General features: G+C 65.0%; 1 protein-coding gene across 1 annotated transcript; it reads right to left on the reverse strand.

Annotated features, from left to right (window-relative positions):
* Positions 1–420: 420 nt before the first annotated feature.
* On the reverse strand, positions 421–3,921 carry ARC (activity regulated cytoskeleton associated protein). Its single transcript, XM_058564458.1, has 3 exons — positions 1,889–3,921; positions 1,488–1,632; positions 421–1,261 (listed from the first exon to the last, which is right to left on the reverse strand). Exon 1 carries the CDS (start codon positions 3,756–3,758, stop codon positions 2,562–2,564), a length of 1,197 nt encoding a protein of 398 aa, XP_058420441.1. The 5' UTR covers positions 3,759–3,921; the 3' UTR covers positions 421–1,261; positions 1,488–1,632; positions 1,889–2,561.
* Positions 3,922–16,175: the final 12,254 nt, after the last annotated feature.

Below are 16,175 nucleotides of genomic sequence, written 5' to 3' on the forward strand. Positions count from 1 at the left end.
CTCCAGAGCCTGAGAAGTCCCCCTGGGCCTGCAGGCATCTCTGTGGGCTGAGCCGCATCGCAGAAGAGCTCCCAGGACCCCCGACCCCGCACACCTGCAGGCAGTGGTGGGAGGGCTTACAGGGGGACAGCCCTCAGCTCAGCGTGACAAGGGCTCCTCTGAGTCACTCTCTGCTGGCTGCCTCAGGCTGGGGGGCTGCAGGGGCTGGCTTCTGTTAGGTGACCCCCTAAGGCCCTTCTAGCCTGAGGATTCAGATCACTGACCAACTGCCCTGTAGGGTGATGGGGTTGTGCTCTCCCAGGTCCCCAGGGACCCCACAGGCTGCCCTCATGGGGGTTCCAGGCCCTCACCCTAGGCTGCCTCCCTCTGCATCTCCACCCCAGCCAGTCCAAGTCGGCAGAGAAGCAGCAGCACGCACGCTCCAAGTTTCAGTGTTTTATTAACAAAATATTACAAAAAGTCTGTCTTCAGATAAGGTGGCGGGGGTGTACACAGCCTGGCCTGGTGTTCAAGGCTTGCTCGGTGGAGGTGGGGGGACTGGCCACACCAGTGGGGTCCAGTTGAGGACCCCAGGGCCTCCCTGCAGCCTGTGCCAGCCTGTGAGCATGGGTTATGGCTTATGTGCAAAAATAAAATCTGGGGGGGCTGGCAGGAGCGCAGGATAGGAGGGCTGGCAGGGTCACCTGCAGACTTTGGTCCCCTGAATCTATAGTGGACTGGCAGAAGAGGAACCCCCAACCAGGGCCTGCTCGGGCCACAGACACGAGCGGCTGGCCAGCACCGGCGTGTTGGTGCTGGGAGAGGTGGGGGTCCGGGCCTGGGCGACAGCAGGGCTGGCAGAGGGCCCATGTGAGCCCCAGGAGCAAAGGCTTCCAGATCTCCTGGGGCTGGGCTTGGGGCCTCCGGGCAGGGGCAGGGGCTGTGGCCTCAGCCCCAGGCTCGCAGAAAGCTCTGGCAGCAGAGGATGGCCACGTAGCGGGCAGGGGTTCTTGGGCTGGAGCAAGACAGGGCCGGGGCAGCCGACCCCGGCTCCAGCCACAGTGGCCACTGGGGCGGACAGGCTGGTGGCCAGCGGGGCAGGCACAGTGGCAGGCCCTGGCCCTCACGCTGGCCCGTCTTCACCATCAGCTCTGTCGGGCCCCCTTCTCTCTGCACCCCCTCCCTCACCGGCCTTGTACTTCTCCGGCGCAGCAGCCTGCAGGAGGAGAGGGGAGGGGCGGTGCCAGGCACAGCAGCAAACGCTCTGCGGCAGCCTTGAGACCTGAAAGAAAGGAAGACACGGGGCCATCAGGGACAGGGCAGGAGACTGGGGGTCTCCACGGGAAGGGTGGGGGACATAACGGGGCTCTCCCAGGGGGAGGCCCCAAGATCCCAGTGGGCTGCCTCTCAGCTTGCCCAGAGAACTGGGGAAGGGGCCTGGGACCTGGGGGCCTGGGGAGGACAGCGGAGGAGTGGGGTCTCGGGTAGCAGGGATGCGGCTCTGTTACCTGTTGTCATTCTCCTGGCTCTGAGGGCGCCGGCTGCTGCCTCAGCCGGGCTTGAGGACTCAGGCCCTGTGGGACCTTGCGCCTGCCATGGGTGAGTCATCGAGCCGAGCTCGAGCCTTCTCCAGGCTGGCGTGAATCACTGGTGCTGGGGCGAGAGAGAAAACCAGCGTCCGTGTGAGAGCTGGCTCCGCAGCCTCCCCCAGCCCTGCTCCCACCCCAGCCCCTCCCCCGATCCCTGGGGTCTCTGCTCCTCCTGCCTCTCCACAACGCCCCCCCATCCCTGCGCTAACTTGCTGGGGATGCCTCTGAGCCTGGCTGGGCTCACGAGAAAACGGAGTTGGCCCTGGCCCTCTCGGCTCTACGGCGCCCCCTGGCAGTGGTGCCATGTGGCGGGGGCTCACCTGAGGGGCCAGGAGGCACCAGAGGTTCAGTCAGGTTGCTGCTGCTGCTGCTGCTGCTGCTGCTGCTGCTGCTGCTGCTGTCATTGCCGTGTTTTCGGCTTCAGCTCCCCTCCAGGAGGAGGGAGCCACACTGCCCGAGGCTGGCCAGCTGCCCTGTGCGGCGGCAAGGGTGCCAGCTGGCTGCACGGTGACAGCCAGGAGAGGGCGGCATCCCCGAGGCCGAGGTTCCTGTGGCCCTGGTTCTGCTTTAGCTTCTGTTCTGGGGTGTCCCTTGAGGCTGGTGCCCGCTGGTCCGTGCCATCTGGACATCTGGTTTCTGAGTGCCCAGAAAGCCCGGGTGCGGAGCTGAGTAAGGAGGCTGAGGTGTCCTGCCATGGCCTGAGAGGGCGGAGGAGGGGTCACCGGCCCAGGCAGACCCAGGGCCGGGGAAGACAGACGGAGGGAGGGCACTGGGACAAGGGCCCTGCAGGGGAGAAGGGCTCCTTTGCTGTTTGGGGGGCACTGCCCACATCTGGATGGCGTGTGTCTGTGCGAGTCAGGCTGGGAGGCTGAGGCGGGGGCCCGGCTGGATGAGGATGAGGGCTCCCCCCTGCAGCAGTCGTTCCCGCCCGTGAGTCCTGGATGGTAAGGCCACAGGCGGGTGTGGTGGGCAGGCGGGGGCCCGGGCCGCCCTCTATTCCGGCTGGGTCCGGTCACTGGCTACAGATTCACTGGTGAGGGCCGGCGTCAGGGTCTCGGCCTCGCCCTCGTCCTCGGCGGGCAGGCGGGGGCCGGCTGGCTCGGCCGCCTGCTCCAGGCCGTCCTGCACCTCCATGCCCCTCTGGATGAGCTGCTCCAGAGTCTTGGGCAGCGGGTGGCGCAGGAAGCGCTTGAGCTTGGGCTGCAGGGTGCCCACCACGTACTGGATGATCTCCTCCTCGTCGGCGTCCACGTAGAGTGTCTGGTACAGGTCCCGCTTGCGCCACAGGAACTGGTCTAGCGGCTCCCCCTGCTTCTGCGGCAGGTCAAGCTCGCGCTGGATGGCCTCGCGGGACAGTGTGCCCTCGCTGTACTGCAGGAACTCCTTCTTGAACTCCACCCAGTTCTTCACCGAGCCCTGCTTGAACTCCCACCACTTCTTGGCCGGCCCGTTCATGTGGTTCTGAATCTGTGACAGCCAGTACTCCTCGGAGCCGCCCACCTGTCGCAGGTACTCCTCCAGGTGGCTGAGGAACTCCCTCGGGTCCTCGAAGATCTGAGTGTCCACGCCGGGGCTCAGCTGCCCGTCCTCACCGGTCCCCCAGGGTGGGTACTGCTGGGCCTCCACGGGCTCCTGCCCAGGCAGCTCGCCAGTGGCGGGCGGCGGGGTGATGGCGTAGGGGCTGACCGTGTAGTCGTAGCCATCAGCGTCCTGGCCATAGCTCTCAGGACCCCCCACGCCCACGGAGGCCGTGTGGCGGGCTGGCTCGCTGCCCACCTGGTACTTGGTGCCCATAGCCTCCAGGCGGTCCGCCCACCTCTCCAGCCGGTAGAAGATCTCCCGCCACACGTGCATCTCGCGCTTGACCCAGCGCTCCAGGTTGGCGATGGTCTCCTGGCAGCGGCAGAGGCACGCCTTGATGGACTTCTTCCAGCGCTGCGAGTCGCTAGTGGGCACGTAGCCGTCCAGGTTGCTCTCCAGCTTGCCCACCGACCTGTGCAGCCCCTTCAGCTCGCGCTCCACCTGCTTGGACACCTCGGCCAGCAGGTGCCGGTGGGTCCTCCGCACATGCTCCAGCATCTCCGTCCGGCACTTACCGATCTGCAGGATCACGTTGGGCTTGGCCACCGGCCCGCCCCGCGGCCCGGGGTAGGCGTGGAGGCCGCCACTCTTCATTTGGTCCAGCTCCATCTGCGCGCAGGTGGCCACGCCGCTCGGACAGGCGGAAGGCAGAGGGCTGCAAAGTCCTCTTGGGACTGACGACGGGCTGCTGGCAGCCTGCTCTGCGGAGGTGCCTGCAGCGCTGGGTCCCGCGGAGCGCGCTCAGTCCGGCTCCGTCCCGGCTCGGCCCCGGTGCGGCGACAGCAACACTCCACGAAGAGCTGCGCCGGAACTCTGCGCCCTGCGGCGGCCGCCCGGCTCTTTATGCTGCCAGCGCGGTCCGTGGGCGGACCCCTCGCCGAGCCCCGGCTCCCATTGGCCCCGGCGCAGGCTCCCTGCCCGCCCCCACCCTGCGGGCCCCGCCTCCCGCGCCCACTCGCGCTCCCTGAGCAGAGGGAGGACCCACCCCTGCACACACGGCTGGCCTGGGGTGACTCATGCGCTCGCTCGCACCGCCCCCTGCCCAACCTCATTCAGTCTGCGGGACCGGAGGAACAGTGCTGGGGTCAAGCGAGCACCCCCCACGCCAGCGCTTGGCACAGGGGCTCTGGTGTGTGCCTGGAGGGGCCCCCACCCAAGGGTAAGGAGGAAGCCCCTCCCCAGGGTCTCAGGGTCGGCTTCCTCCTCTCACCTGTCTCTCCTCACTGGGGAGGGGGGAGAATGGACTCTGCTCTCCTGGATCCCCATTGCCCCCCATCCTGACCCTGCGCAGTCTGGCTTTGCGGGATGTTCAGCCACGGATGAGCCCTGACAAGGACCCTGTCATTCAGACCCTCCTTCCCTGAGGTGTAGGCTTCAAGAAGTCTTTGTGTGCACAGACACACGGGTGCATGGGTGCACACACGCACACACACACACTCCCAAGTGTCAGGTGTGAGTTCCTGGATGTGTCCTCTACCTCCTGCCTACCCCTGCCCCGGGGACCCCTGAGTCCAGGCCCTGGGCTGGTCCTCTGAGCTGGTCCTCTGAGCTGTGTATGAGGGACACGCAGCCGGGCCTTGCTCTGCCAGGCCCCTGGCGTTGGTGAGAATGTGTATGTCCCATCTGTGTGGCAATGGCTGGACAGGACTGCCCGTGCCCCCACTCCAGGTCTTTGGTGAGGCCCAAGACTTCTCCATTTAGTGCCTACAGGGAAATCTGGAAGCTGCTTCCAGGGGTGGAGTGTCTGGAGGAGATGGAGGGGTCCTGCCGCCCACTGCAAGGTGCTGGGCCCTGAGCCCCCCAGGCCACAGAGGGAACCTGGTCAGAAGCTCCGAGACTGCTAAGAGGATGGAAGAGCGAGAGAGGAAGAGGGAGAGGGGAGGGGGGAGGAGGGAGGAGGAAGGACGGGTGCTGGCAGCTGCTGCAATCAGGAGAGGCAGAGAAAAGCAAACCACCATATAAGGAGCGGGGCTCCGGAAGCTGAAATTCCCTCGGGAGGGAGGCCCCTTCTGCCTCCCTGGCAACAGTGGTGGGGGAGAGACGTCCTTCCTGGGCTACCTCATGACAGAGGGGTATGGGTCCCAGGTCCTCTGGTGTTACCTGGGCACAGGTGACACATGCCACTGCCCGCAGCCAGAGGCACAGACACACAACCAATGGCATGCAGACATCTCAGCCCCTGCTGCCCATTCCCCTCTCCTTCTGTCAACCACACGCACACTGCACACTCACAGCCCCCCACTTCTGCCTCCCCCCACATCCATCCCCCACAGGCACACTCATCCCCCCACATCCATCCCCCAAATACACACTCATCCCCCCCACATGCACACTCATCCCCCCCACGCACACTCACCCCCCCACGCACACACTCATTCCCCCACGTGCACACTCATCCCCAGACACACACTCATCCCCCCATCCATGCCCATGCCCCCCAGCCCCACAATTCCACTCTGTCTTGTTCACACACTCCAGGGCACTCTGGTGCCCACACTCTCTGGAATCCCCACTCCTTGCCCCCCCCAGGCCTCTTCCCCTTGGTCTCCTGGGAGCCCCCCTCAGAGGCAGTCTGCCTCCTCCTTTCCCCCTCTGAGCTTCCACCCATGGTCAGGGTGGGGGGAATGTCTTTCTGGCAAAAAGTCCCCAAAAACGGCTCTCCTGGCATTTCTAATTAAAGGCGAGTGGGTGGGCAGAGAAGGGAGGTGGAGGGCAGCCCGGAGCAGGGAGGGGGAGCCAGGCAGAGAAGCTGCGAGAATAGGAATCCCGGAGCTACCAGCCTAGGCGTCCCCGGAGTGGAGCAGGAGAAGGCTGCAGGCCTGTGTGCGCCTGTGTGTAAGATGTGTGTGCGGGCAGTGAGTGTGGCCGGTCACCGCGGGCCTGCCTGTGGCTGTGAGCCCAGGCCCACCTGCAGGGTGAGCTCAGGCCTGGGTCTGAGGGCCCTCGTCAGGGAAGGCGTCCCATGAGCTGGGCAGGGGCCACACTCACACACGTGTGTGTGTGTGCTTGCATGCATGTGTAGTGGGAGTGCAAAAGCCAGTACTTGAGTGACCAGGGGCCACCCCCCACACCGTTTACAGAGTCCATGTGTCCCCTGAGGGCGGTGCTCAGGCCCAGGTCCCCTGACCAGCTAGGTGGCCCAGGCCAGGGCATGGCTCTCTCGGCCTCAGGCCCACAGTGGTCTCCAGCCCCCACCCCACCCCACCCAAGGCAGCAGCGGTCTGGCAGAGCTTCCTGGAGGAGGGGGGAGCCCAGCCAGGGCCTAGAGGGTGGGGGAGGGGTGGACCAGGCCAAGAGGAGCCGTGGGGAGTGGGGAGCAGAGGCAGGAGATTAGAAGGTGGGGGTAATGCGTCACCTTTGTGGGGGGAGCCGGGCGGGTGAGGGGATCTTGAGGCAACCCAGTGGGCAGGGCCGGGCTTGACCCAGACGCTTGGCGCCCCCCTCCCACAGCCAGTGAGCCCCACATGGGGGTGAGAGAGCAGAGTCCAGCGGAAGGGGGGATGCGGGGAGCGGGCGTGTGGAGCCAGGCAGGACCTGCACAGAGGCTGTGCTCACAGGGCCGCAGTGACAGGTGACAGGCGACAGCGCTGCTCAGAACACTTAATCGCTGCCCAATTATCGCCCCAGAAGCCCTCAGCAAACCCCCGCACTGGAGCCTTGGGCTCCATTCTTCCGCCTCCGGGAAAAGAGGCCGGCCAGCTCCCCACTGCTGGCCCCCCACCGCCCCACTCCTCTGTGCCCCCCTTCCCCCACAGGCAGGGGTGAAGGCTCAGAGTACTGGCCTGCAGCCCCCAGCCTCACCCAGAGCAGCTCGAGGCTGCATGTTGGGGAGGAGCAGGTGGAGGGGGAGCTGGGCCTCTGCAGGGAGGGAGGGAGGGAGGGCCTGGGGACACCCCCACAGAGCCAAGCCCGTCTGCTGCGCCTTGGGCCTGACAGCTTCTCAGGCCTCGTCTGCCTTAGAAGGAGGGGGCTCTGCAGGGGAGGGAGGGCAGGCCAGGGTGACCACATGGAGGCCTGCCCAGCACAAGGATCCAGGCAGCCCCCGGCCCAGTTCAAGCCCCCTGGGGTTCTGATCTTCTGCCCCTAGAAAACTCCAGGTGCTGATCAGATGAAGCTAAGATGCCTATTTCAAGATGGGGTCTCCCTCCCAACTCCAAAGCCTCAGGGAGCCCCACCCCCACTCCACCCCACCCCAAACAGAGCCTCTCCGACCTCTCTGTGGACTGCCCCCAGACAGCTCCCTCCCTCCAGCAGCTGCCTTCCTATAGCTGCTCTGTGACCAAGTCCTGCCCCACAGGGCTCACAGCTGCCTCTGGAGACCCCGAGTGCCGGCTTCCCACCCCCACCAGCCTGGGCCCCCAGATGTGCGGGGGGGACTCCTCAGCAAGGCAGGACAGGACGCCTGTGCCCCGAGCCTCCCTCAGCCCAGAGTATGATCTGGGGGCTGGGTGGGGTCACTTGCCTCCCCAGCACAGCCAGGGCCACAGCCCTGCAGATTCATACCAGTCTTGCAGCTTTGCAGACTTAAAGTGTGTGCACGGGGCTGCCTCCCGGCTAGTCTCCCGGGTGTTGGCAGTTAGCACCACTTAACGCTCTAGGAGCGAACACCGGCTCCTTCAGAAGGCAAAGAGCACACGCAAGTGCGCGCACACACACGCGCGCGCGTGCAGGCTCCAGCTGATCATGGCCACCTGCTCCAGGGCCCCTGCTGCGCCCGCGTTGTGGCGCCGTCCTCCTGGAGGAAAAGCTGGGCTGCGGAGTGGGCGTGTGGTGTGCCTCTCACTTTCATCTGGGCCTTCCTGCCTGGCCTTGGCCTGCGGTCCAGGTGCCCCCCCCCCACTGCCTGTGCAGCCACCCTGTGGGGCTGTCCCGGGTCACGTGACCTCATTCCATCACCCCCATACCCGGTGGAGCTGGGAGGAAGGACCGGGCCCCCCGTGCCCACAGGAGCCCGCTGCAGGCTCATCTCCTTGACCAGCATTTCCTGGGGGAGAGCCTCCCGCCCACCACGGCCCGGTGCCCCAGGGCTGCAGGAGCTGCTGACCTTGGCCCCAGCTGCTACAGCCCCCCACCTGGCCCAGGCTCCTGGGAAGGGGCTTCCCCCTTCTGTCTGGACTCCAGGCCTCCCTCCTGTTGCCTCTTCCTTCTCGCAGGGCAGGGCGTTTGAAGCCGGGTGCGACTCCGGGGTGAGGGCGCGTGTCCACGTGCTCACAGCTGAGTCACGGGAGCCTGGAGCAGGGCCTGGCGCAGAGCGGGCATTCAGGACAGGTGGTGGGATGGGCCCTTCTCCATCCCTTCCTGGTTGGGGGACGTTTGGCAGTTGCTCACCTGAGCCTCAACTTTCCATCTGTAAAATGGGGAGACCGTGCCAGGGCCGGTGTCCAGTGAGGCTGAGGGCGGGTTCTCTTGCCCTACCTGGTCCAGGCCAGAGTGCTCCCCTGACTCGTCCTGCAGCAAGCCTCCTGCCAGAGTGTCACTTCTGGGACCTGGGAGGTGGGACGGGATAGGGGCCCCGCCTGCGGCTCCTCAGGAAGGCCTCAGTTTTGCTGCTTCCTTGCTTGTCTGCCTCCTGCCTCCCGAGGCAGCACTGGGGCCGGGACGGGTGAGCAGAGGCACTGGGGGGCAGCTGGCAGGAGGGCCTGGAATCTCTTCAGGCAGCTGGGAGCACACCTGGGCCCTGCCACTGGCCCTGCCCCCACCACTGCGGCCATCCTTCCTCTGAGGGCGGCTCGTGGGGACGCAGCGGGTTAGAACTGAGACTCAGCCAAGGAGGAAAGAAGGGTGACGTGGGGAAACCAGCGGGGCAGAGAGAGAGACACCAGGAAAGGGAGGCCAGGGCGCGGTCCCCGACATTGCATTTCTGAAGGAGACATCCTCAGCCCGTTCTCACAGAAGCTCTGAGAGGTGCGGGGACCCACCTCAGGCTGCTGAGCCGGCAGGTGACACCTGCCCAATGCACCTGCTGCAGCCAGAGCAGCCTCTGAGATCCCCAGGAGGCCAGGGCAGAACCGGGCAGGGGTCTCAGGAGACCCGTCATTGCAGGGCACACGCTGATGGTGGAGGGACCTGAGACCAGAGGTGGCCCACAGCAGGGGGCTGAGTCCGGGCCTTGGGGGCCCCTGGGAGGCAGGGCGCTGGGCCGGCGGCGAGGGCTGCGAGCAGGGGAGCTGCGGGAACATTTTCTTGTGGATCCTCCCCCTCCCTCCTTCCGAGCTTCCTCTTCTCGCGGTTTGGCAGGGTGTGTGCTGCGTCCTGTCCCTGTCCCCGGAACAGGCAGCCTGTTCCTTCTGGGCCCCCACATGCCAGACCCTCTCCCTCCTCCCTCCTTCCTGCCTCCTGCCTCAGCGCCTCCTGGTCCAGTCTCCAAGGAAAGTTTTGTATTTTTCCCATGATCCTGGGGCGGCGGTGCCAGAGCCAGCTGCTCCTTGTACCCCACAGGCATCCCCTCTGGGCCAAGAGGCCGAGCCCCAGGACCCACAGGCCCCGGGGGGTGGAGAGCCCGTCCTCAAGGGACATTCGTTCCTTACCACCACCCCCAGCCATTCTAGAAGGGGAAACTGAGGCCCAGAGGCTTGTCCAAGCCCCACGGCGAGGAGGCCAGAGCCGGGGCGGGATGGTGGGGGTCTGGGGAAAGGCCTATCTGCTCCCTGAACGCGGCTCACGTCCTGTGTGACTGTGGGGAGCCCCCTCAGCCCCGGCCTCTTCCCACCCTAGCTTCCCCGTCTGCAACGTGGACGCAGCTGCCTCTGCCCTGCTCAGCTGTAGGCGAGTCAGTCATTCCATCAGAAAACAGTCCCGGAGCCCGACCTGGCAGGCACTGAGCAAGGTGGGTGCAGGGAGAGACAGATGGCAGGGGCATCCCCGCAGCCCCCACTTGGGCCTGGGAGGATGCCAGGCTCGTGTGGCCCTAGGCGTGCTGCCAGCTGGGCCGCCACCCTTCCCGATGCAGGCACCAGCAGGTTGTGCCTCTGCTCGGAGGCTCAGGCTCTTCGAGGAGCAGCCTACAGCTTCCGAGGATTCAGGTGGGTCCCCTCTGATGTAAGCCGTGACAAGGGGAGGAAGGAGGCCATTGTGGCATCACGGGTTGAGGACGGCAGGGTCCCCACACCAGGAGGCAGGTGTGCGGGGCGGAAACTGGACAGGGAACTGGGGCTGAGGGCACTCCACAGACACCACTTGCTGGGTGATCACCCACACGGCGTCTGGATCTAAAATGTCCCCTTGGCTTGGCAGGTGCCTCTGGCTGGGTCTGAGTGTCCACAGAGCACTAGATGGAATTGGACACCTGCCTTCTCAACCCGCTTCTCCTCAAGGCGCTGTGTGACCTCCTGCAAATCACTTAACCGCTCTGGCCCCGCTGTCGCCATCACACGATGGGCAGACTGGTTCTTCTTGGCTTGGGGGCCTGTAGCAGTGGATGGTGAGGAGGAGCGGGCTGGGCCTGTGACCACGTCATTTCCTCCACCAGGAATGCCCAGTCTGCCCACTGCCCACCACCCCTGTTTCACTGACAAAGGCCTGCCCTGTTTTAAAACCTAAGCATAAAAATTTAGCACAGCTTTACATGTTGCCTAAATCTGAGCTCAGTGTCACCGCCTCCAGGAAGGCTTCCTGGCTTCCAGTGCAGCCTTAGCTGAGTGTGAGCCTTGTCCTCCCTTGTACGTGCCCCCTTCAGAGCCCCTGAGCATGTCATCTTCCTGTGCGTGTGCCAGTTTATGAGTGTTTGTGAGTGTGTGAGTGTGCATGGGTGTGAGTGTGTGTGTGCATGGGTGCCTTCCTGATCTGGCCAGCCAAGGCGTGTTCTTGCTCACCGACTGTGCCAGGCCCTGGGCTTGCTCTGGGCACGTGGAGTGGACAGGATGCCCCTGGTTGCTGCCCTGAGGAGACTGTCTGGTCTGAGATGCCCCGACACCCCGAGTGTGTTGGGGCCAGCCGCCCGGGGGTCTCTGATGGGGGGGGCCAGTGGGAGGATGAGCAGGGGTGAGCTGGTGCAGGGGGCCCGGCAGGGCCGGGGGGCAGGGGAGGCAGACTGGATTCTGTCCGTCTGGAGCAGAGCCAGAAGGGGAGGAGCCTGGAGAGGGGGTGGGTTCGCAGGGCCCTCCTTGCCTCAGTGAGGCCACCGGTCTCCAACCTGGGTCTGTGGCCTGGAGGGCGGATGGCGGGACCCCAGGGGCAGGCAGGTGACCAGCTGCTCCAGCATCCCCTGGAGAGCCGCGCCGCGGTGGGAGCAGGGCCAGTTTAAGGGCCGTTTAGCGGGTCAGGGATGAGGGGAGAGCCAGGGTCCCACTCAGCTGGCGGCCCTGGCAGTCAGGTGTGGGAGGAGCCTGAGGAGGACTCACCAGGAGCAGCGGGGAGCCCACCTGGGTGGCTGAGGCTGGGTGGCCGCCCCCTCCTCTCTGCCCCACTGGGCCCCCAGCCAGGCCGTGTGCCGGCCCCCGCCGCCTCCCTGGACACCCATGGAGCCCCAGATTGTGCAGCAGGAACCCCAAGCATGGCTGGCCTCTCAGCCAGGAGGAGGGTTTCACTGCCAGCTGGCCCTGGCTGGACGCCCCGGAGCTGGGGGTTCAGGTAGGCCCGTGCCAGGGAGGGGGTGGTGGCCGCGCTTCCCTGCTGTTCTCTGCGTCTCCATTTAGATCTGTCCCCAGCACCGCAGCCTGCCAGCTTCCACCGCTCACTTCCGGAGCCATAAAAGGAGAGCAGCTGAGAATAGCTTGGTGTGACGCGGCGAGGAGCTTCCCCACGCAGGCAGGCTCTGCGCCATGCCCGCCCCGTGAGGGCTGCCCTGGAGGGACCCCTGCCTGGCACCATGCCCCCCCGGAAATGGTAGTGGCCAGCTCGGCCAGAGAACGGGGGTCCCTCCTCCATTCCCTCTGCTGGCCACTCCCTCCCCTCGCTGGGGACTGGGGCCTGGGCCCCCTGCCCTTCCCAGCTGCCTCCCAGTCCGGGCCATCTCGTCCACACCCACAGGCCACCTGGCCCAGCTGAGGCCTCTCTCCCTGGCTCCGGACCGAGATACCCCTCGGCCGCCAGCCCGCCGCCCTGTCCAGCTGCAGGCACCACAGCTGCCCCAGGCACCCCCACACCCCCTGCTTCGTGGATGTGGTCACTTCCCTGTCTGCTGCTGGCCTCTCAGGGGCCAGGGAGAGCCATGATGACCCTTACCCCTCAGAGGCCCAGTGTCTGCCTGACCGAAGCCTCTTGGTCCCCCAATCTCAGCTCAGCTTCCCCCAGCCACAACAGGCTGCCTGCACGGGCACCTGTCCCCCAGGTACCGTCAGCTCTCCCCGGCCACTGAGGTCTGGCCTTGCAGTGGTGCCATTCTCCTAACTCTGGACGAAGGGCTTGTGTTTCCATTTTGCCATGGACCCCTGCCCAGTTATGCAGCCAGTCCCACCTGCCAGGGTCCCCATCCCGGCCCCAGGGGTGGGGCTCCACTGTTCTGTGGTCTCTCTGGAAAGAGGTCACGTGGGAGAAGGGGGCCCCATTGCATCCCAGCCTCTCCCTGGACCTTGGAAGAACTGGGAGGGTGACCATTGTCACCCATTTTACAGATGAAGAACCTGAGGGGCAGAGAGGGAGGGGTTGTGCCCGAGGAACTCGACCGATGAGCGAATGGCCAAGACTCCTGGCCCCAAGGCCTGTCCTGGTCCTACTGTCCGCTGCCTCTGTCAAGGTCTGGGGCCGGCCTGCTCCGGACACCCTCTGAGCCTAGGCATCTTCAGCTGATGGAGGGGTCGCCCCTCGGAGGCTCAGAGTGGGTGACAGCCTCAGGCTGGGCCTGCACCAGCAGGACACCTGAGTGGCAGGTCTCGTTCCCGACCCACATGCCCTCTTTTTCATTCTTGGTCCTAAGATCCATGTCTGGGGCAGGTGCCTGCCTGACCAGGGGGCTGGAGGGTGGCAGCGACCTCTGGAAGCGACCTCTAGGGTGGGGGCCACGGTGCAGGGGGCGCTGGGGAGCTCAGAGGTGGGGAGATGGCTTCTCTGACATCTGCCTGCGCTGCTGCGCACTGGCACCGTGCCTCCTCCTGGTTTGGGGACACCTGTCTGTTCCCCACAAGCCAGTGTAGACTGTGGAGCCTGGATGGTGGGTGGTCAGGAAGGCCAGAGCAGGGTTGGCACCTGCCCAGACCGCTGGGCTTCTCCTGCCATCCCTGGACAGAGAAGGGATGTCCCTTCCTCCCTCTCCCCAGCTGAGCTCCGAGTGGGCCTGTGGAGACTGGGCTGCAGGGACACTTGGGTCAGACATTGCCCGAGGTCGCAGAGGAGTTGGGTGCACAGCTCAGACCATAATGGATGCCCCCACCCAGGTCTGCACTTATCCCACCTCCTGGATTCTTCTAAATGCACACTCGCTCCTCCCAGGCCCGGGGCGGGTGGGGGGGCCGGCTCATAGGAGGACGGGCCTCTAAGAGAAGGCGGGCGCCAGCGGCGGCAGGCCCAGGCTGGGTCAGGCCCCAGAGTGAGCGGGGCCAGCCATCCCGGGGCTCAGCGCTGCCCACTGGCTCTGGGAGGAAGCCTGTCCCCCGTCTCATCCGCGGCCCATGACAGCCCTGTGGACAGGTGTCCTCCCAGAGGTGCCAGGAGGTGAGGGGGCTCTGAGACCCTCAGGTCTTGGGTGGAGGCAGGGGTGGGCTCCAGGGCTCTCCCCACTGCAGCCCACTCTCCCAGACCCACACCACCTGCCCTCTGCTCCCCCTCCGCCTCGGTCCAGACCGACCACGGGCCTCCAAGGCCGGGGCGCCACCTGCCGGCCACGTGCCCGCCTGGCGCTCCCTGGCTCCCTCTCTGTCTCTCTGCCGGCTCCAACCTCTGTCTCTAGGCCTGATGCCCACCCCCCACCTCCCCGGCCTGGGGGCTCGGCCCTCCCTGCAGACAGTGGTCATTGTCGCCACTGTCCTCACTGCACCCCAGAAAGATGCCACGCCCTCCCGGAATGCGTCTGGGGCTGGGGCACAAACTGGGGGGCCGAGAGGAAAGGAGAAGGAGCAGGTGAGGAGGAGGGTCCAGATATGGCCTCTGGGGGCAAACCCGGAGGTCAGGGTGAGGGTCCAGGGCCCCTGGGGACTGCCCGCCACCCACTCCAGCTTCAGCCCCACCACACCCACACCCACAGACTTGCCCCTCTGAGCAGAGAAACAGGGGCCTTTCCACAGACCCCGCTCCCCTGGTGGGCTTCTGCAGGCCCCCAGATCCACTCCTGAAAGGGCCTGCAACACCCCTCACTCCTTCATTTCCAAAACCTCCTGGACTAAAGCCATGGTTTTCACATCCTGCTCCTTTGGCCTCCTGTCCAGGGGGATGGCAGAAGACACTGAGGCCCAGAGCTGTGAACCAGGCCCCCTCCCACTCCACAAGGGTGCTCCCCACCCCTGCCCTGACGGCCCCACCCCTACCCACTCCAGAAAGCTTAGGCTGTCCCCAGGGCCCCATGTGCCCCCCACAGGTGGGGCTCGGGGTCTTGGCTCCCTCAGACCCTGGTCTGCACAGGGCCTGGGGATCTGGGGAGCCTCAGGGAGGAGGTCACACCCCCAGACACTGGCATCGGCCCTGGGGAGTCGGGTTTCCCACACCTGAGGCGGACAGACTGAGACTGACGGTGGGAGCAGGTGCTCTCCCTCCCAGGCCCTCCCCCCCGACCCCTCCCCCTACCCCAGCCTCCAGCCTCAGGACCCATCTCAGCTCCACCCAGGCCAGAGATGGACGGCCTGAGGAGGGCCATCACCGGAGCACATTCAGGGGCTGAGCGGGTTACGGCCCGCTGCCTCACTTCCACAAGCAGGGACAGCTTGGTGGCCGTAACTTCGTGCATGCCCCAGTCCCCGGCCCGGGGGAGCCAGTGGAGTGGGCCCTCGATATATAGCCTAACCACCACACAAAGAAACCACGTTGCCCGAACCGACTGGATGCTGCATTTTTCTAAAAAAAAATAAAATGCCGGGTCAGGAGCCCAGGAGGATCTGGACGTCTCCACTGGTGAGACGAGATGAGAGCGAGTGCAGGGGAGGCAGGGGGCAGCATCCTGAGGGCCGACCCAGGCCAGCACGCGGGCCCCACGCTGCCTGGGGTAGGAGCGGGGTCCATAACCCGCCCTCAGCAAGAGGCGTGTGCCTGAGACCCGCTGCCACCGGCTCAGGTTCTGACCTCAGTTCCAAGTGTCCCACTTGCAAGTTGTCATAATCATTGTCACAACCACTTCCTCCACCCCCTGCCACCGCCCCCCCTCCACCACCTCCATCCTCACCGTCCCCACTGTCTGGGGCAGCTGAGGCCACCATAACAAAGGACCGCAGTCTGGGGGCTTAAACAATAGACATTTAGTTCCCACAGTTCTGGAGGCTGGAAGGCCGAGATCAGGGTGCCGGCAGGTCAGGTTTCTGGTGAGAGCACTCTTCTTGACTTGTCGAAGGCCATCGTCTTGAAGTGTGCTCACAAGGCCTTTTCTTGGTTCATGCACATGGGGAGAGAGCAGAGAGAGAGGGAGAGAGAGACAGAGAGACCTTCCTCTTCTTATAGGACATCAGTCCTACCAGATTAGGACCCTACCTTATGGCCTCATTTAACCTCAATCACCTCCTAAAAGCCACCTCTCCAAACACAGTCCCCTTGGGGTTATGGCTTCATCATATGAATCCAGTGGGGGGACACAATTCAGTACAAAGCACCCACCATCCCCAGCATCACTACCACCACTAAGACCACCACCCCTTCTGCCACCACAAGCAGCACAATCGTAACTGTGAGCTCCTCACTGCCCGCTGTCAACACCACCACTACCAGCACCATTGCCACCATCCCATCTTCATCCCTGCCTTAGTCCAGAGTGGCTTTCCTAACAAAACACTGCAGACCTGGTGCTTGCAAACAATGGAAATGTATTTCTCACTGTTCTGGAGGCTGGAAGGCCAATAGCAGAGTGCCAGCGAGGTTCAGTTCTGGTGAAAGCCCTCTTCCTGGTTGCAGGCTGCAGACTTCTGGCTGTGTCCTCACATGGCAGAAGGGGCGAGGGAGCTCTGCGGGGTCTCT

This window comes from Diceros bicornis, chromosome 21, assembly GCF_020826845.1.
Source record: "Diceros bicornis minor isolate mBicDic1 chromosome 21, mDicBic1.mat.cur, whole genome shotgun sequence".
In the NCBI taxonomy this organism is placed as follows: Eukaryota; Metazoa; Chordata; class Mammalia; order Perissodactyla; family Rhinocerotidae; genus Diceros; species Diceros bicornis.